This window comes from Odontesthes bonariensis, chromosome 19 (genome assembly GCF_027942865.1).
Source record: "Odontesthes bonariensis isolate fOdoBon6 chromosome 19, fOdoBon6.hap1, whole genome shotgun sequence".
NCBI classification, from domain to species: domain Eukaryota; kingdom Metazoa; phylum Chordata; class Actinopteri; order Atheriniformes; family Atherinopsidae; genus Odontesthes; species Odontesthes bonariensis.
The window spans coordinates 19662608-19683563 of NC_134524.1; the positions used below are offsets into that span (position 1 = coordinate 19662608).

At 40.2% G+C, this 20956-nt stretch overlaps 1 protein-coding gene across 1 annotated transcript in view; it reads left to right on the top strand.

Annotated features, from left to right (window-relative positions):
- LOC142368699 (GTPase IMAP family member 8-like) overlaps positions 1-18432 on the top strand; it is a 35676-nt gene extending 17244 nt beyond the window's left edge. The window contains exons 2-5 of the mRNA XM_075450894.1: positions 5590-6724; positions 11507-11619; positions 14251-14361; positions 16557-18432. Of these exons, the coding sequence (XP_075307009.1) occupies positions 5590-6724; positions 11507-11619; positions 14251-14361; positions 16557-17674 (2477 nt within the window). The 3' untranslated portion in view covers positions 17675-18432. The remainder of the gene's footprint in view (positions 1-5589; positions 6725-11506; positions 11620-14250; positions 14362-16556) is intronic.
- Positions 18433-20956: the final 2524 nt, after the last annotated feature.

Here is a 20956-nt window from a genome sequence, read left to right on the forward strand (position 1 = left end):
ACACACAGGGAGCTGGGAGACCTCTGTCCTAGAGGTCAGGCAAGAAGAAAGAGTGTGTGACCCCAACACTGCTGAAATCAAAAAGAAAAACACACAGAGGTTGCAAAATTGAGGTTATTCATTTAGGTGGTGTAAACCTGCTCATATTACCTTTAAAGAGCATGTTGGTATCACCAACATTGTGTGCTGTTGGACAAAGAGGGCTTTTTTTACATCACACAGCCAGTGGCCATTACAGCACCACAGGGCTCACACCAATGTGGGGCTGAGCTCGCTCTGTCTGGCATGTGTGAATTACCAGGGAGGAAGAGCAGGAATTCATATATTTTTTGCAGCGATAAGCCTGAATTGATAAGTGAAATGGGTTTATGGCTGCTGCCCGTCCTCCGACCCACCCGTCTGCTGTGACTCTGCAACCAACAGCCATTGTTGTCTTCCTCTGCACTTTCTTACATCTCCACCACCTTTTGTGAGTGCCACATTCTGCAACCTGACATCTCTTTTACCCCCATCTCATGTCCACCACCATGCTTGGAGACAACTGATGAGAAACTACTCAGGAAAGTCTGCAGGTCCGCATGGTTTGAGAGCCATTGTCCTCAAAGCCCGTGTCCCCCAGCTTTGTTAGGTACTCCATCATGTCTTCAGGAGGCGCCCGTTTCTGCAGAAAGAACCATCTTAATTAAGCTGGTGCTTGGTCTTTAAAAGCAATTTAAACTGATACTGTAAGGCAAGGCAAGGCAAGTTTATTTGTATAGTACAATTCAACTACAAGGCGATTCAAAGTGCTTTACAGAGACATTAAAACAGTAGAAATAAAAAGCACAATTTAAATTTTAAACAAAAAAGAAAGAAATAAGAACAATAGATAAAATCAGAGAAATAAAAAGCACGATTTATATTTTAAACAAAAAGAAAGAAATAAGAACAATATAAAATCAGTAGTTAAAATGTGATTAAGTTTTGAGCTTTATTCAAACGCAGCTGAAAATAGGTGTGTCTTCAACCTGGACTTAAATACACTGAGTGTTTCAGCTGATCTGAGGCTTTCTGGGAGTTGGTTCCAGACATGTGGAGCATAGAAGCTGAATGCAGCTTCTCCATGTCTGGTTCTGACTCTGGGAACTGATAAAAGACCGGATCCAGATGACCTGAGGGGTCTGGAAGGTTCATACTGGGTCAAGAGGTCACTGATGTATTTTGGTCCTGGACCATTCAGAGCTTTATAGACCAGCATCAGAACTTTAAAGTCTATCCTCTGGTGGACAGGCAGCCGGTGTAACGACCTCAGAGCTGGACTGATGTGGTCCACTTTTTTGGTCTTAGTGAGGACTCGAGCAGCAGAGTTCTGAATAAGCTGAATAATTCCTGTAGTGCACAGGAATGTGATCTATAACTGTGTTTGAATTCCTTATAAATTGGTATGAGCTTAAAATGTTGCTGTTTTTGTGCCAAATGACTGTAAGGATAAGACAAATTGCATGTGCCTTTTAGAGGAAAATGCAGTGGGTGCAGACAGAGGAAGGATGTGCTTGTGATGAATGGTGGGAATCATTTGAGGAACTTAAAAATAATATCAGCTCTGCATGCACAGTTGCCTACGCTGCATTTTATTCTATGTTGAAAATGTTGTGACGGGTTAACACCTGTGCAACATAGGAATTTCCCATCCACATTTAGAGGAAGTCTCAAGTCTCGAGTTAAATTATTCTCAGAGGTTTGACATTGGCTCCGCCTTTAAAACTTTTTTTTCTTTTTTTTTGCCAGTTAATGCATTTTGAGGAAGTGACTCGATTAAATCATAAGCTACAGTCAGAGCAGAGACGTTACAACACATTGTCCCTCAGATCTCTAAAATCATGGCTGGTGAGTAGAGATGACTCATGATTTTTTCGTATATAAGATGAACAACAGAGCAGTATGTCAGCTGAGCTGCATTGATAACACGAGTGCAATTTATAGATCAAACACATTGCTGTAACTTCCTGCATAATGTATCTGTTTGAATTTTTTTAATGAAATGTTTATACTGACTGGATCTGTGAAAAATACTATGCACACTGTACTAAAATCTGTAAAAACCCTGCAAACAAAGAAACAAAACGTTTTGACCCAACTTAGTGAAGACTTGAAGGGCAGTTAGAGGCTGACAGGCTACAAGGAAAAACTGTAGTCACAGACAATTAACTACAAATTTTGAGGTTAGCATGCGAGCCTCTAACCTGGTTCTCACGCAGATGGATGTTTCTCATCCATCTGGAATTTTGTCGGTTGCCTAGCTGTTCTCTGCTGTGAGTAGGCGGGGATTGTATTCAAAAACCTCTCGAACCTGATTGGAGAATTCAATGTGTGTGTCACGTACTACTTCGACCAATCATATCGAAAGCGGACGTGACGCGTTGGAGCGCGACCAGTCTTTCGGTCTGTGGTGGAAAATGAACAAAACACAACAGCAGCGAGCAAAGCAGGAGCTAGCAGCAGCTAATCGTCCGGCAATGGCTGTGTTTGACTGTGTTCGTTGTCGCGCCGGATGCTACGTCATACCTGTTAACACCCCGCCCCACGATTATGATTGGCCCGGTTATGGGGTAACCGAAGACTTCGGGCTCAACAAGGCGAGCCCAGACCCTAGTGCGAGCTCACGAAGTGTAACGAAGATGCACGAAGCACGAAGGGTCTGCGTGAGAGCCAGGCTAGCGAGCCTCAACATCATTACACAAATAAGAGAACATACTGCAGGCTATTCAGGTCTACTGAACATCACATGCATATATCTCACCATTAAGCTTGGATGTGTCAGCTTGACTTACTCACATTTTCACTGACAGCGTTCCGGAAACTTGCACAACTTGTGACGGTGAAATTACACGTAAAGTATAGTAGCTTCATCATACAACGTTTTTCTGCTTTTTCTGACTAGAATGAATAGATCAGTGCATGTCATTTGCAATTTTCATTTGATTTCTGGAATCAAGGAGGGTGACTGAATTTTTTTTTTTTCTGCGTAAAGAGTCTGGAATTAATGCACAAATACTGTTTTGATGGTACGCATATGAACTTCCTGTTCTCACAGGCATGGTTAGCTTGAAACAAAGCAACCATAACGTTTTTTTAAACAGAACCGACGCCTAATGCATTCAATATCAATGGTGAACACAGCAGTATTAATGAAATTACGATGGAAGCTGGCCTTTAAAGTTAACTTGCAGCAGCAACAAAAGCGGAATCTGTGGTCTTTAAAAAAAAATTCTATTTAACGATGAAAGTCAGTTGATTCAGTGACAGTTATATGGTAGTTTATGTTCCCGTAGCTTTATAAAACAACCATTTCTGATATAATGAAATATATATATATATATATATGGGTGTATGTGGATGTGTATATATGTACACACATATACAGTGCAGTGCGAAAGTTTGGGCAGCCTTGTTAATTTTCCTGATTTACCTTTATAAAGCATTGATTGTTTGGATAAAAAAAAATTCCGTTAAATAGATCATATAGGGGACAAACACAGTGATATTTTAGAAGTGAAATGAAGTTTTTATGTGTGCAATAATTGGTTAAACAAAAGTAGGCAGGTGCATAAATGTGGGCACTGTTGTCATTTTATTGATTTCAAAACCTTTAGAACTAATTATTGGAACTCAAATTTGGTTTGGTAAGTTCAGTGACCCTTGACCTCCATACACAGGTGACTCCAATTATGAGAAAGGGTATTTAAGGGGGGCAATTGTAAGTTTCTCTGAAGAGTCGCAGCATGGGAGTCTCAAAACAACTTTCAAATGACCTGAAAACAAAGATTGTTCACCATCATGGTTTAGGGGAAGCATACAGAAAGCTATCTCAGAGATTTCAGCTTTCAGTCTCCACTGTGAGAAACATTGTGAGAAAATGGAAGACCACAGGCACAGTTCAAGTCAAGGCTCGAAGTGGCAGACCAAGAAAAATCTCGAATAAACAGAAGCGAAGGATGTTAAGAACAGTCAGAGTCAACCCACAGACCAGCACCAAAGACCTACAACATGATCTTGCTGCTGATGGAGTCACTGTGCATCGTTCAACTATTCGGCGCACTTTACACAAGGAGATGCTGTATGGGAGAGTGATGCAGAGGAAGCCTTTTCTCCGCCCACATCACAAACAGAGCCGCTTGAGGTATGCTAAAGCACATTTGGACAAGCCAGCTTCATTTTGGAATAAGGTGCTGTGGACTGATGAAACTAAAATAGAGTTCTGTCAGAACCACTTTGTCAAAACGAGACGAGAAACAGAGATGAATTTCAGAAGCTTATTCTGAATGCATACAATTGTGTTTGGCGGTATGGCTCTGTTCGGAGGAAGTTCCCGACTTTTCCATGAGCTCCATGGAAGCCAGACAGGGAACAGCAGCATCCTCAGGTGGAGTGCCTTCCATTTGCTGTAAAGGCAACAAACCCCCTAGAACAGAGCAAGCAACAATGAACACAGTATGACATTGTTTGGCAATGAGAAGTCGGTGGAGCAGGGGAGGTGGTGGGTGCAAGCAGAGAGCAAAAAAAAGCAGTGACAGCAAACCAAGTTTAAATGAAGTGCCCCAAATGCCAGCATCCAATTGCGAGCAGCAGCTGATTACCCATTGAGCGCAGCTGGCCATAGGGGTTGGGTCGGCGTCAGCCAATAGGCAAAGGGCGCGTTGACTACGTGGTCTGCCAGAACTAACGCGGTGCTCCATTTATTTGGGCATAACAAGGACCGTTATGCATGAAGGAAAAAGAACACAGCACTCGAAGAAAAACACCTGCTTCCTACAGTAAAATTTGATGGTGGTTCCATCATGCTGTGGGGCTGTGTGGCCAGTACAGGGACTGGGAATCTTGTTAAAGTTGAGCGACGCATGGATTCCAATCAATATCAGCAGATTCTGGAGACCAATGTCCAGGAATCAGTGACAAAGCTGAAGCTGCGCCGGGGCTGGATCTTCCAACAAGACAACGACCCTAAACACTGCTCAAAATCTACTAAAGCATTCATGCAGAGGAACAAGTACAACGTTCTGGAATGGCCATCTCAGTCCCCAAACCTGAATATTATTGAAAATCTGTGGTGTCACTTAAAGAGAGCTGTCCATGCTCGGAAACCATCAAACCTGAATGAACTAGAGATGTTTTGTAAAGAAGAATGGTCTAAAATACCTTCAGCCACAATCCAGACTCTCATTAGAAGCTATAGGAAACATTTAGAGGCTGTTATTTCTGCGAAAGGAGGATCTACTAAATATTGAGTTAAGGTTTTTTTTTTTGGTGCCCAAATTTATGCACCTGCCTAATTTTGTTTCGACAATTATTGCACACTTTCTGTAAATCATATAAACTTCATTTCACTTCTCAAATATCACTGTGTTTGTCCCCTATATTATATATTTAACAGCATTTTTTTTATCCAAACAATCAATGCTTTATAAAGGTAAATCAGGAAAATTAACAAGGCTGCCCAAACTTTCGCACCCCACTGTGTATATATATATATACATAGACTTAATTGAAGATGTACAACAACAATTAGTTACATGCAATCATTAATCTGAAATCATTACTGTCTTCTTGCAGCAGACCTAAGGATCGTTCTACTTGGGAAAACTGGAGTTGGGAAAAGCAGCCTGGCTGGAACCATATTTGGAGAGAAAGTGTTTAAGATAAATCCCACTGCAAACCCTGAAACAAGTGAATGCCAGAGTCTAACCAGAAAGGTTGATGGAAGAAACATCACATTGATCGACACTCCTGGATTCTTTGACAATCGCAACAATGAAGAGGACCTGAAATCTGAGGACCTGAAACCTGAGGGCCTGAAACCTGAGATAGCAAACTGCATCACCGAGTGCTCCTCTGGCCCTCATGCTTTTCTCATTTTACTTGAAGTGGAGAAATTTACAGAGCAAGAGAAAGATGTTGTCTCTAAAATAAAACAAACTTTTTCTGAGGAAGCTTTCAAATATGCTGTGGTCGTCTTCACTCACGGTGATCAGCTCGACGAAAGGATGACGATTAAAGAGTTTGTGAGAGGAAATAAGGATCTGCGTGATCTCCTGAAGAAATGTGGAGGCCGCTGCCATGTGGTTGACAACAAATACTGGAAGAACAACCCGCAGCATGAATACAGAAACAACCAGATCCAGGTGGGAAATCTGCTCAACACAATAACAGAGATGGTGAAGACAAACAGTGGCGGTTTCTACACCAATGAGATGCTACAAGCAGTGAACAGACTAATTCAAAAGGAGGAAAGACGCATTCAGTCATCATCAGGACATGTGTCACAGGAAAACATTAAGAGTCAGGCAAAGAAAAATGTCTCAAATCTTCTCAAGAAAGCTGCAGGCATTACAACAGGAATGTTGTTAGGAGCTCTGCTTGGTTTGCCTGTGATGGTTGCTGCAGTTGTCCTGGCACTGGGAGCTGCAGGAACAGCTGGAGCAGGGGCAGTGGTAAAGGCAGCTGGAGGAAGTGCAGCATCAGGTGTGGTAGCTGGTATAGCAGCAGCAGCAGCAGCAGGAGCGGCTATTGGAGGAGCAGCAGTTGGAGGTTATATCGGGTGTTGTGAAGCTGATAAAGCGGACTCGGTTGTAGAGGCGGTAATGAACACAGCTACGGCTGTATGTGAGCTTGCTGCAGAGCCGATTATAAAAAAGTTGCGAGATATCAAGAAAAATCAAAGCATGGAGGACAAAAAGGCTCTGTTAAAGTAGACTGCAGCTGAGCTTTCATTTTGGGTAAGTTATTGAAAATTAAATCTAACAGAGAATGCAAACAGAAGATAATATCTCAGAACAACAAAGATGGGATTATGTTATTAAACTGATTAGAAGACGGAATACTTTTTGGGACTCTTAAAAGTTTACATAAAGGCCAAGAAATTCACGACATACCTTAACTATTGAAAAGCTTCACAGAAAAACAATTCATTTATTTGTCCTTCATTTTTTGCTTACATACCTAAATGAACTTTTAACTGGATTTATTTTTCTTCCAAACATTTTGTCATTAGCTTGATAATCGGGACATTTCTTCTTTTGCTTTCTGTCTTCCTTTGATTCTAGTAAATTTGTTAATATTTCATTTAAAACATTTTTCACTTTACAAGTGTAACAAGGGTTAATTTGGCTGTGTATAATTCCAAAAAATTATTGTTTTTAATTGTTTTTATGACATTTATAAGACTAGTCAGGTGGAACTTTTGTTTTATTTTTTGGTTTCTGTACATTCTTTTATGGGGGAGCAACTTCTGTGACAAAAGACACGGTCCCGCCTAAACTCTTCCTCTTTTTTCTGATGTTTGGTGAGGAAAGGTGAGCTCCCATTTTGTCATTTATATTAGGCATTTTATTTTGTCATAGGCTTCATGTTTTACTTATTTGTGCTAATGTTTGCGTCATTGTAATCGCGGCTCTTTTTTCTGATGTTCGGTGAGGAAAGGTTGGAAAATAAAAAGAACTTCGAAAGAGCAGCGGTCTGGTCTCCATTCGTTCTAACCTTAACACAACGCAGAGGTTTCATACCGGTTACACCAGAACATAAACATTTAAAAAGAATGTTTCCATAAAAGTTGACAGTGTGGAATATTTTTCATTATGGGACACTGCTCTGTTGCCTTCATGTATACTGCTGTCCAAAGACTGCTCTATATGCCTCTAATGCTATTAAAATACAAACAAAACATCTGCTGAAGTGTTGGTTTCTTTTCATCTTAAACATTTACATAAAAAGGTCTGCAAAATTAGTTTTTTTCACATGTCCGTGCCTGATAAGTACAAAAAACCCCAAAAAACTGAATATGTGACAATTTTATGTGAACGTCCACAATCAGGAGACTTTATAGGAGCATTATAATAAAGATGTCTTGGGATAAAACACTTTCTGAATGCTGAAGATTTGCTTGTTCTTCATTTGAACCAGATAATTCGCACAGCTGCACGAGCTTCTTCTCTATCAGAGGATCTGACTTTTCATGATGGTGCAGCTCTGTTGTTTCTTGATTCTGAGTGTGTTTGACCTTGATACATTTGGTGGCCGTCCCAAAGCTTCTAAAATAAATCTGGTGAGTACCGGACCACTCCTCTTGGTAGAATAGGTACATTTGTTGGTTTCCTCATAAAAAACACAACATCTTTTGCTGGCAGACAAAATCTATTTTTTGATTGTAATGCGGTCAGGATTTTGGTCAGAGCCATTCCTAAAGACATAAAGACATAACCTACAAAGTGTAACTTTGTACAAAGAAGGTTAAGGGCAAAGACAATTAAATGTATATTTAAATGGATTTGGATGTGAGCAATCTTCTGCTTTTCCTCCACATGAAAAGTTCTCCTGTTTGTGTGTTTTTTCCATTATGACTGATTGAAGTGCTGCTGCTTTGTCGCACAACGTTGTAGCACATAATCTACATGCAGAACAAAACACATAACCTTCAACATGGTGCATTTTTACGAATAATATTCTGTGGCAGAGCCAGGGTGGGACCAATTTTCAGCCTGGGACTTCCACATCCAAGACTAGCTCCATTCTAACTGATGTGGAGGAAATCAAACAAAAGTCCTGTTCTTAAAGCCATATTGTGTAATATTTCACGTTGTCTATTAACAAATTTGAGTCTTATCATTCACAAGTATTACCTCAATCGTTATTAATTACCTCCATCACAAAAGTGCAGTGTTCTTATATTCTTTATATTCAGCATACGAATGTACATAAGAGTGTTACACCCCAATGAATGTCTCCATGTTGCTCCGCCATTTTAAAACTACGGGATTTGTAGAAGGACATGTCATCAGCTTCGCATTTTCCGTTTCCACATTGGAAACTATTAACTATTAAACAATGGCAGTTTAAACAGTATGATGGGCAGTGTGCAACAACATACATCTTAAATATTTTGGAGTATCTTAAATAATTCCTAAAATGCTAATTTCCTCCAACTACCCAAAATATGCCATCCCTTATTCTCAGTCATATTTGATGAAGTGGGGCAGCTAAAACACAAGACAAAAAAGATTATTTAAGTGTTTATTCAGTTGTTTGTGTAGATCGTACACACAGCACTTAGATTTGAATCGGCATGTCCAGATCTGCTAAAAGAACTGCAGATCCTGCATTGAGGGTTGCTGGGACCTGGAAGAGGAGGAGGGGAAGTACAGTTGCAGGAGATATTCCAGCCCTGACTTGTTCTGGGAAACAACAACGTGCTGGCAGAGGTCATGCTTTTAAAACAGTGTGTGGTGGAGTTGCAGTGGAACTGAAGTTTACACCCAAGTCCTCAGATTGGTAAGGTTATAGCACCCCCATGTGGCCGAACACTTGAAATGTGTGTGTTTTTGTTTGTTTGCTCTTTTTATTTAATATGCAGTCACCTTTATCTCTTAAAAAAGAATTTCCACAGTAATCTTACATTTATTAAAAACATAAAGAAATACAAACATTAACTACATTTTCCTGAAGAGCCCTTTCAGCTCATCTTTGTTAGTGGAAAGTTGAGTTCTCACAACCAAAAAATATGTGTCCCACGAAGACTCCATCATAGAGTTGTTAAAATACAAGTTGTCACTGCATTAAGTATCTTTCCTCTCGAAGTCACAGTGACATTGATCCTCAGTGATGATGAACTGAAATATCTGCTCTGTGGTTCACTAGAATGCTGATGTGTTATGTACGGATGGAATGTTCACTGTTTGCTGTCATCACCTATGACATCGATTGGCTTTAAAGGGATAGTTTGCCATGAAGCTGTATGACATCCCATACTAGCAATATTGTGCATGAACACTGACTTACCCCCTACTGCATCCTGTGAGCCGAGTCCGGCTAGTTGGCTGGGGCCACAAAAATAAAGTACAAATGTATTAAAGAGTAATACATTTGCATCACAAAATCGTTGTCCAGGAAAAAGGCGCTATTTTCTCTCCTTTCGTATCACTGTGCGCTGCCGCCTGCCGCGCCTGTTTCACGGTGTAGACCGTGCAGACAGAAGTGCAGACCGAGCAGTCCTCTTTTGAACGCATATTGTTTTGAGAAGCAAAACGCTTTATTTTTGCAACCCCAGCCAATTAGCCGGACTACCTTCGTCAACACCAAAAACAAGGCCGGAACTCGGCTCACAGGACGCAGCGGGGGGTAAGTCAATGTTCATAAACGAAATTGCTAGTATGGGATGTCACACAGCTTCATGTCAAAAGAGGCAAACTATCCCTTTAAGACAGCAGCATAATGTCCTACAACTGTAGGGGGAGCCAAAGAGTAATAAATAAATAAGCTTGAGATGCTTTTAACACATTTTCATAAATTACCTTGACAACTTCATTAGTTATAATTTACCACCAGTCAGTCAAATAGAGAAATACTTTCAAATGAGGGGTTCCAATAAACCCATCAAAGATGTCACATTTTGGATGTCATGTTTAGTGTATAACTATCTTCATGGCAAATCTACAAACCCTTAAACTATAGGCTAATGTCCATCCATCCATCCATTTTCTATACCTGCTTAATCCGTTGGTTGGGTCGCAGGGGAGGAGCTGGAGCCTATCCCAGCTGTCATCGGGCAAGAGGCGGGGTACACCCTGGACAGGCCACCAGTCCATCACAGGGCCACACAGAGACAAATGAGACAAACAACCACGCACACACTCACACTCACTCACTCACTCACTCACTCACTCACTCACTCACAGGGACAATTTTCAGAGACACCAATTAACCTAACATGCATATTTTTGGATGGTGGGAGGAAACTGGAGTACCTGGAGAGAACCCATGCATACACGGGGAGAACAAGCAAACTCCACACAGACAGGCCCCAGCCAGAAGTTGAACCTGGAGCCCTCTCGCTGTGAGGCGACGGTGCTAACCACCACACCACCATGCAGTCCCTATAGGCTAATGTTTGTAATGTATGCTAATGTAACTTGTTATGATGACTTGTTATGATGACTAATTTGTTGTTATAGTTTATATTCAGGCAATTCCACAATTGGAAATAATTGTATCGATTATCTAAGAATAAAAGAAAAAAGATCAGCAGTTTTAGGCAGACAGATTGAACTTTTATTGGGTTTGGTGAAAGCATTAACTCTTAAAAGATTAGTTTAGATGAGATAGAACTTTATTGATCTCTTTGGGAGGTTCCCTCGGGGATATAAAGATTGCAGCAGCACCATTACAGGAAAAAAAAAAAAAAAAGGATAAAAATTATACATGCAAAGTTTGATAAAAATAAAATAAAGAAATAAAATAAAGAAATCCTTTATCCAGCTAGTTCTAGTGCTCCTTCAATGTCTACCCCCTGATTCCCCCCCCCCCCCCCCCAAAGAGGAGTTGTACAGTCTGATAAAGTGAGGGACAAAGGAGTTTTTGAGTCTATTGGTCCTACACTTGGGAAGGACGAGTCTGTCACTGAATAGGCTCCTCTGTTCACTGAAGACGGTGTGCAGAGTGTGACTGGCTTTGTCTATAATGTCCAATAGTTTGTCCATAGTCCTCTTCTCAGAGAGTCCAGCTTCAGGCCAACCACAGCGCCAGCCTGCCTGATCAGTTTGTCCAGCCTGGATTTGTCCTTCTTGGATATGCTGCCCCCCAGCACACCACGTTGTAAACCATTGACTGATGAAACATCCACAGGAGTCCCCTTTTGCAAAGAATCAACTTATTAAACCTCGTTAACGTGTCAATAAGGTGTTTTTGTGTTGCAGGAGATAGTATGACAAGGAAGACAAAACATTGCAAACATCAACTCTGGGACGGGAAATATGGATACCTATTCTTAAGCAGATTTTAAATTTGTAGCATTTTGTACTGACCTCAGAGCACCTGATAGTTTTTCATGGTCAGATGTTAGACTCACAGCACTGCTTGAGAATGGCCAACCAACAGGCCAAGCCAGCAGAAAATCAAAGTACAAGTCAAAGTGCTGCAGTCACTTTTGTGATTTGTATTTTGACAACATGGAGGTTAAGCTTTTGTTAAGCGTTCAAATTTTTTCTTTTCCATGGTTGTCGACACCAGTTAAAGCACCTTCATATCTACTTCTCTCATCTCAAAGCTATTACAGGGTGCAGCCTTTTCATAAATTCCTTGTAACGATGCCGTAGACTGTGTAGTTTCTTTTGAGTCATTTCCACATACATATTCTGCTGTAAGTAGACAGCAAGTTTCCAAATGATTCCGTAATAGCTAAAAACAGTGGTTAACCAAGTCAACACGTACTCATTTTTATTAACTGAAGTGTTCACTAAAAACTTCAGCCTTCAGGTGTTTTATATGGTTAATTTGGGTTTTCACAGGTTGGCTGTAACCTTTTTCACTTATAAAGTTAATCAAGCTTTTTTATAAAACAAATCTTTATCTGAATTTTTTTTGTTCCTGTAGCTTGTTATTTCAGCACATCTTTGACCCAAAGGTCTTACTGTTTATTGTTTTACTTCTGTAACTCCATTTCATGGAGTTTCTGTGTTTCCATTGACAACAAAGATAAAAAGCGCCTCTTTTTTGATTTTTGAAAATCTTTCTCTACCCCAAAAAGGCATGAAAAGCTGGAGCTGGTGTTTTACAAAACATATTCCATTGATATTATATTCTTATTATGGACAACAATGTTGAAGGTTTTGTCATAGGGCCTGTTGCAGTAGGAAAAGATGTGTTTAAAATCCTGGATGATAGGAATCAGGTGTTTCAATGTTTTACAGTGGGCAAGCATCACATCATGTCCCACATCAAACTGCTTATCTGTCACGGTCTGTGGGTTTTCCGTCATGAAGTTCGTGTTGTGGCTTTTGTTTCCCTGAACTTGTTTTACTGGTTTGGTTGGATTTTTCTTGTTGGTGTTTCTTTTGGCTTAGTTCAGTTTCTGTCATACATTTATTTAGTTTTCCTTATTCTCCAGATCGCTGTTTTAGCACTCCCTGCGCTTTCATGGTTTCTGCTCAGCTCTGGTTCTTGTTTGTTTTGTTTCCAGCACATGGCACTGCTTTTAGTTTGTACATAATAAACATTTAGGTTCTAACACAAGTCAGAAGGCTATGAAAATAATGACCTCAAAACAGGCCCAGCATATTATATTATTATCTGTATTATATTATTATTATTATTAATATTAGAAAAGGATTTTTTTTGGAAGTTTTCATTTTAGTGGGTGTTACATACCGATCAGGCAGTGACTCCCAACACAGGGGACAGCATGACACTTATCCAACTACCTGAGGTATAAACCTGAGGCAAAGCAACCACATAAACTCAAACGGTTCAAGGTTGATGACAGATAAGAAGAAAAACCTACTGGGAACACTCGAGAGGAAGCCACACAGCGAGCTGATCTAAAGATGATTAAATGCTCACGATAGGCCAATTGTCTGCTTAAGCTGCTGCCCCCGCGACCCGAAGCGGAAGATGATGGATGGATGGATAGATAAGCAAATATTACAGAATGTCTGAACGAGTGAAACACCACAGACACTCATACCTGCAAGAGCAACGGAAGTCAGGCAACAGGGCGTGCACTCAACACCAGAGGATACTATTTTAACGAAGCTGTACTGAAACTTCTTTAAGAGTAATTTCAAACTGATATCAGCTATTCATGCAGTTGCAAAAGTTTATATTTGTTATGGTTTGAGGTTGTTTTTGAAAGACATAAATACAGATACAGCAAATGATCGGAGGTTGAAGGAAACTGAACTGATTTATTTAAATTTTAAACAAAAAGTGAGGCCAAACCAGAAGTACATAAAAAAAAAATGCTGACAAAACATGAAAAAAAAATTAGACTAATCAGAGACTAGAAATAAGAACTGGAACAAGTGGTTATAACAGCAAGGATCTGACAATTATTGAGAGAACAGAGAGCTTAAATACTGAGAACTGATTGGTGAAAGGTAGCAGCTGAACACAGGTGAGTGAGTGGAGTGAATGACCTGAACATGGAAGCTGAGGAAACTATGGGTGAGAGATGTGAAACGAGAAATCTACATGATTACATACAAGGAAAGACAAAACAAAACCCAGAAAAAAAATCAACACAAAACCAAACCAAAGTCCAAAAACAAATCCACAAACTCTAAAAATACTTTTGTAGGGTGAAAATGTTTGAACCCATTAAGACCTGATGTTACATGTAATGTTTTCTTTGTCCACATTTAGAAGAAGTTTCAAGTCTTCGTGAGTTAAAACATTGTCAGAGGTAGTTTGACACTAGCTCCGCCTCTAAAACACCATTATTTTCCCCAGTTATTGCATCTCGAGGAAGTGATTTGAACAGACGAGCTACAATCACAGCACAGAACGGAGCAGAGAACAAGTTCCAACAGCTTTCCACTTTGATTTCTAAAGTCATGGCGGGTGAGTAGAGATAATGAATATTTTTCTGTAGCTTGAATGACTGAAAATGACTGAATTCCGTTAAATAGATCATATAGGGGACAAACACAGTGATATTTTAGAAGTGAAATGAAGTTTTTATGATTTACAGATAGTGTGCAATAATTGGTTAAACAAAAGTAGGCAGGTGCATAAATTTGGGCACTGTTGTCATTTTATTGATTTCAGAACCTTTAGAACTAATTATTGGAACTCAAATTTGGTTTGGTAAATTCAGTGACCCTTGACCTCCATACACAGGTGACTCCAATTATGAGAAAGGGTATTTAAGGGGGGCAATTGTAAGTTTTTCTCCTCTTTGCATCTTCTCTGAAGAGTCGCAGCATGGGAGTCTCAAAACAACTTTCAAATGACCTGAAAACAAAGATTGTTCACCATCATGGTTTAGGGGAAGCATACAGAAAGCTATCTCAGAGATTTCAGCTTTCAGTCTCCACTGTGAGAAACATTGTGAGAAAATGGAAGACCACAGGCACAGTTCAAGTCAAGGCTCGAAGTGGCAGACCAAGAAAAATCTCGAATAAACAGAAGCGAAGGATGTTAAGAACAGTCAGAGTCAACCCACAGACCAGCACCAAAGACCTACAACATGATCTTGCTGCTGATGGAGTCACTGTGCATCGTTCAACTTTTCGGCGCACTTTACACAAGGAGATGCTGTATGGGAGAGTGATGCAGAGGAAGCCTTTTCTCCACCCACATCACAAACAGAGCCGCTTGAGGTATGCTAAAGCACATTTGGACAAGCCAGCTTCATTTTGGAATAAGGTGCTGTGGACTGATGAAACTAAAATAGAGTTCTGTCAGAACCACTCTCGTCAAAACGAGACGAGAAACAGAGATGAATTTCAGAAGCTTATTCTGAATGCATACAATTGTGTTTGGCGGTATGGCTCTGTTCGGAGGAAGTTCCCGACTTTTCCATGGCTTCTCCATGGAAGCCAGACAGGGAACAGCAGCATCCTCAGGTGGAGTGCCTTCCATTTGCTGTAAAGGCAACAAAACCCCTAGAACAGAGCAAGCAACAATGAACAACAGTATGACATTGTTTGGCAATGAGAAGTCGGTGGAGCAGGGGAGGTGGTGGGTGCAAGCAGAGAGCAAAAAAAAGCAGTGACAGCAAACCAAGTTTAAATGAAGTGCCCCAAATGCCAGCCTCCAATTGAGAGCAGCAGCTGATTACCCATTGAGCGCAGCTGGCCATAGGGGTTGGGTCGGCGTCAGCCAATAGGCAAAGGGCGCGTTGACTACGTGGTCTGCCAGAACTAACGCGGTGCTCCATTTATTTGGGCATAACAAGGACCGTTATGCATGAAGGAAAAAGAACACAGCACTCGAAGAAAAACACCTGCTTCCTACAGTAAAATTTGATGGTGGTTCCATCATGCTGTGGGGCTGTGTGGCCAGTACAGGGACTGGGAATCTTGTTAAAGTTGAGCGACGCATGGATTCCAATCAATATCAGCAGATTCTGGAGACCAATGTCCAGGAATCAGTGACAAAGCTGAAGCTGCGCCGGGGCTGGATCTTCCAACAAGACAACGACCCTAAACACTGCTCAAAATCTACTAAAGCATTCATGCAGAGGAACAAGTACAACGTTCTGGAATGGCCATCTCAGTCCCCAAACCTGAATATTATTGAAAATCTGTGGTGTCACTTAAAGAGAGCTGTCCATGCTCGGAAACCATCAAACCTGAATGAACTAGAGATGTTTTGTAAAGAAGAATGGTCTAAAATACCTTCAGCCACAATCCAGACTCTCATTAGAAGCTATAGGAAACATTTAGAGGCTGTTATTTCTGCGAAAGGAGGATCTACTAAATATTGAGTTAAGGTTTTTTTTTTTGGTGCCCAAATTTATGCACCTGCCTAATTTTGTTTCGACAATTATTGCACACTTTCTGTAAATCATATAAACTTCATTTCACTTCTCAAATATCACTGTGTTTGTCCCCTATATTATATATTTAACAGCATTTTTTTTATCCAAACAATCAATGCTTTATAAAGGTAAATCAGGAAAATTAACAAGGCTGCCCAAACGTTCGCACCCCACTGTATATATATATATATACATAGACTTAATTGAAGATGTACAACAACAATTAGTTACATGCAATCATTAATCTGAAATCATTACTGTCTTCTTGCAGCAGACCTAAGGATCGTTCTACTTGGGAAAACTGGAGTTGGGAAAAGCAGCCTGGCTGAAGCCATATTTGGAGAGAAAGTGTTTGAGATAAGTCACACTGCAAACCCTGAAACAAGTGAATGCCAGAGTCTAACCAGAGAGGTTGATGGAAGAAACATCACATTGATCGACACTCCTGGATTCTTTGACAATCGCAAGAATGAAGAGGACCTGAAATCTGAGATAGCAAACTGCATCACCGAGTGCTCCCTTGGCCCTCATGCTTTTCTCATTTTACTTAAAGTGGAGAAATTTACGGAGCACGAGAAAGAGGTTGTCTCTAAAATAACAGAAACTTTTTCTGAGGAAGCTTTCAAATATGCTGTGGTCGTCTTCACTCACGGTGATCAGCTCCCCGAAGGGATGGCGATTAAAGAGTTTGTGAGAGGAAATGAGGATCTGCGTGATCTCCTGGAGAAATGTGGAGGCCGCTGCCATGTGGTTGACAACAAATACTGGAAGAACAACCCGCAGCATGAATACAGAAACAACCAGATCCAGGTGGGAAATCTGCTCACCACAATAACAGAGATGGTGAAGACAAACAATGGAGATTTCTACACCAATAAGATGCTACAAGCAGTGAACAGACTAATTCAAGAGGAGGAAAGACGCATTCAGTCATCATCAGGACATGTGTCACAGGAAGAGATTAAGAGTCGGGCAAAGAAAAATGTCTCAAATCTTCTCAAGAAAGCTGCAGGCATTACAACAGGAGTGTTGTTAGGAGCTCTGCTTGGTTTGCCTGCGATGGTTACTGCAGTTGTCCTGGCACTGGGAGCTGCAGGAACAACTGTAGCAGAGGTGGTGAACGTGGCAGCGGTGGGGGCAGCTGGAGGAACTGCAGCATCAGGTATAGTAGCTGGTATAGCAGCAGCAGCAGCAGCAGGAGCGGCTATTGGAGGAGCAGCAGTTGGAGGTTATATTGGGCGTTGTGAAGCTGATAAAGCGGACTCGGTTGTAGAGGCAGTAATGAACACAGCTACGGCTGTATGTGAGCTTGCTGCAGAGCCGAGTATAAAGTTGCGAGATATCAAGAAAAATCAAAGCATGGAGGACAAAAAGGCTCTGTTAAAGTAGACTGCAGCTGAGCTTTCATTTTGGGTAAGTTATTGAAAATAAAATCTAACAGAGAATGCAAACAGAAGATAATATCTCAGAACAACAAAGATGGGATTATGTTATTAAACTGATTAGAAGACGGAATACTTTTTGGGACTCTTAAAAGTTTACATAAAGGCCAAGAAATTCACGACATACCTTAACTATTGAAAAGCTTCACAGAAAAACAATTCATTTATTTGTCCTTCATTTGTTTTGCTTACATACCTAAATGAACTTTTAACTGGATTTATTTTTCTTCCAAACATTTTGTCATTAGCTTGATAATCGGGGCATTTCTTCTTTTGCTTTCTGTCTTCCTTTGATTCTAGTAAATTTGTTAATATTTCATTTAAAACATTTTTCACTTTACCAGTGTAACAAGGGTTAATTTGGCTGTGTATAATTCCAAAAAATTATTGTTTTTAATTGTTTTTATGACATTTATAAGACTAGTCAGGTGGAACTTTTGTTTTATTTTTCGGTTTCTGTACATTATTTTATGGGGGAGCAACATCTGTGACAAAAGACACGGTCCCACCTAAACTCTTCCTCTTTTTACTGATGTTCGGTGAGGAAAGGTGAGCTCCCATTTTGTCATTTATATTAGGCATTTTATTTTGTCATATGCTCCATGTTTTACTTATTTGTGCTAATGTTTGCATCATTGTAATCGCGGCTCTTTTTTCTGATGTTCGGTGAGGAAAGGTTGGAAAATAAAAAGAACTTCGAAAGAGCAGCGGTGTGGTCTCCATTCGTTCTAACCTTAACACAACGCAGAGGTTTCATACCGGTTACACCAGAACATAAACATTTAAAAAGAATGTTTCCATAAAAGTTGACAGTGTGGAATATTTTTATTATGGGACACTGCTTTATTGCCTTCATATATACTGCTGTCCAAAGACTGCTCTATATGCCTCTAATGCTATTAAAATACAAACAAAACATCTGCTGAAATGTTGGTTTCTTTTCATCTTAAACATTTTCATAAAAAGGTTTGCAAAAAATTTTTTTTCACATGTCCGTGCCTGATAAGTACAAAAAAAAACTGAATATGTGACAATTTTATGTGAATGTCCACAATCAGGAGACTTTATAGGAGCATTATAATAAAGATGTATTGGGATAAAACACTTTCTGAATGCTGAAGATTTGCTTGTTCTTCATTTAAACCAGATAATTCGCACAGCTGCACGAGCTTCTTCTCTATCAGAGGATCTGACTTTTCATGATGGTGCAGCTCTGTTGTTTCTTGATTCTGAGTGTGTTTGACCTTGATACATTTGGTGGCCGTCCCAAAGCTTCTAAAATAAATCTGGTGAGTACTGGACCACTCCTCTTGGTAGAATAGGTACATTTGTTGGTTTCCTCATAAAAAACACAACATCTTTTGCTGGCAGACAAAATCTATTTTTTGATTGTAATGCGGTCAGGATTTTGGTCAGAGCCATTCCTAAAGACATAAAGACATAACCTGCAAAGTGTAACTTTGTACAAAGAAGGTTATGGGCAAAGACAATTAAATGTATATTTAAATGGATTTGGATGTGAGCAATCTTCTGCTTTTCCTCAACATGAAAAGTTCTCCTGTTTGTGTGTTTTTTCCATTATGACTGATTGAAGTGCTGCTGCTTTGTCGCACAACGTTGTAGCACATAATCTACATGCAGAACAAAACACATAACCTTCAACATGGTGCATTTTTACGAATAAGCTGCGGTGGGATATTCTGTGGCAGAGCCAGGGTGGGACCAATTTTCAGCCTGGGACTTCCACATCCAAGACTAGCTCCATTCTAACTGATGTGGAGGAAATCAAACAAAGGTCCTGTTCTTAAAGCCATATTGTGTAATATTTCACGTTGTCTATTAACAAATTTGAGTCTTATCATTCACAAGTATTACCTCAATCGTTATTAATTACCTCCATCACAAAAGTGCAGTGTTCTTATATTCTTTATATTCAGCATACGAATGTACATAAGAGTGTTACACCCCAATGAATGTCTCCATGTTGCTCCGCCATTTTAAAACTACGGGATTTGTAGAAGGACATGTCATCAGCTTCGCATTTTCCGTTTCCACATTGGAAACTAGTAACTATTAAACAATGGCAGTTTAAACAGTATGATGTGCAGTGTGCAACAACATACATCTTAAATATTTTGGAGTATCTTAAATAATTCCTAAAATGCTAATTTCCTCCAACTACCCAAAATATGCCATCCCTTATTCTCAGTCATATTTGATGAAGTGGGGCAGCTAAAACACAAGACAAAAAAGATTATTTAAGTGTTTATTCAGTTGTTTGTGTAGATCGTACACACAGCACTTAGATTTGAATCGGCATGTCCAGATCTGCTAAAAGAACTGCAGATCCTGCATTGAGGGTTGCTGGGACCTGGAAGAGGAGGAGGGGAAGTACAGTTGCAGGAGATATTCCAGCCCTGACTTGTTCTGGGAAACAACAATGTGCTGGCAGAGGTCATGCTTTTAAAACAGTGTGTGGTGGAGTTGCAGTGGAACTGAAGTTTACACTCAAGTCCTCAGATTGGTAAGGTTATAGCACCCCCGTGTGGCCGAACACTTGAAATGTGTGTGTTTTTGTTTGTTTGCTCTTTTTATTTAATATGCAGTCACCTTTATCTCTTAAAAAAGAATTTCCACAGTAATCTTACATTTATTAAAAACATAAAGAAATACAAACATTAACTACATTTTCCTGAAGAGCCCTTTCAGCTCGTCTTTGTTAGTGGAAAGTTGAGTTCTCACAACCAAAAAATATGTGTCCCACGAAGACTCCATCATAGAGTTGTTAAAGTTTTAGTTGGCTTGGGCCACAAAAATAAAGCGTTTTGCTTCTCAAAACAATATGTATTCAAAAGAGTAATACATTTGCATCACAAAATCGTTGTCCAGGAAAAAGGCGCTATTTTCTCTCCTTTCGTATCACTGTGTGCTGCCGCCTGCCGCGCCTGTTTCACGGTGTAGACTGTGCAGACCGAAGTGCAGACCGAGCAGTCCTCTTTTGAACACATATTGTTTTGAGAAGCAAAACGCTTTATTTTTGCAACCCCAGCCAATTAGCCGGACTACCTTCGTCAACACCAAAAACAAGGCCAGAACTCGGCTCACAGGACGCAGTAGGGGGTAAGTCAATGTTCATAAACGAAATTGCTAGTATGGGATGTCATACAGCTTCATGTCAAAAGAGGCAAACTATCCCTTTAAGACAGCAGCATAATGTCCTACAACTGTA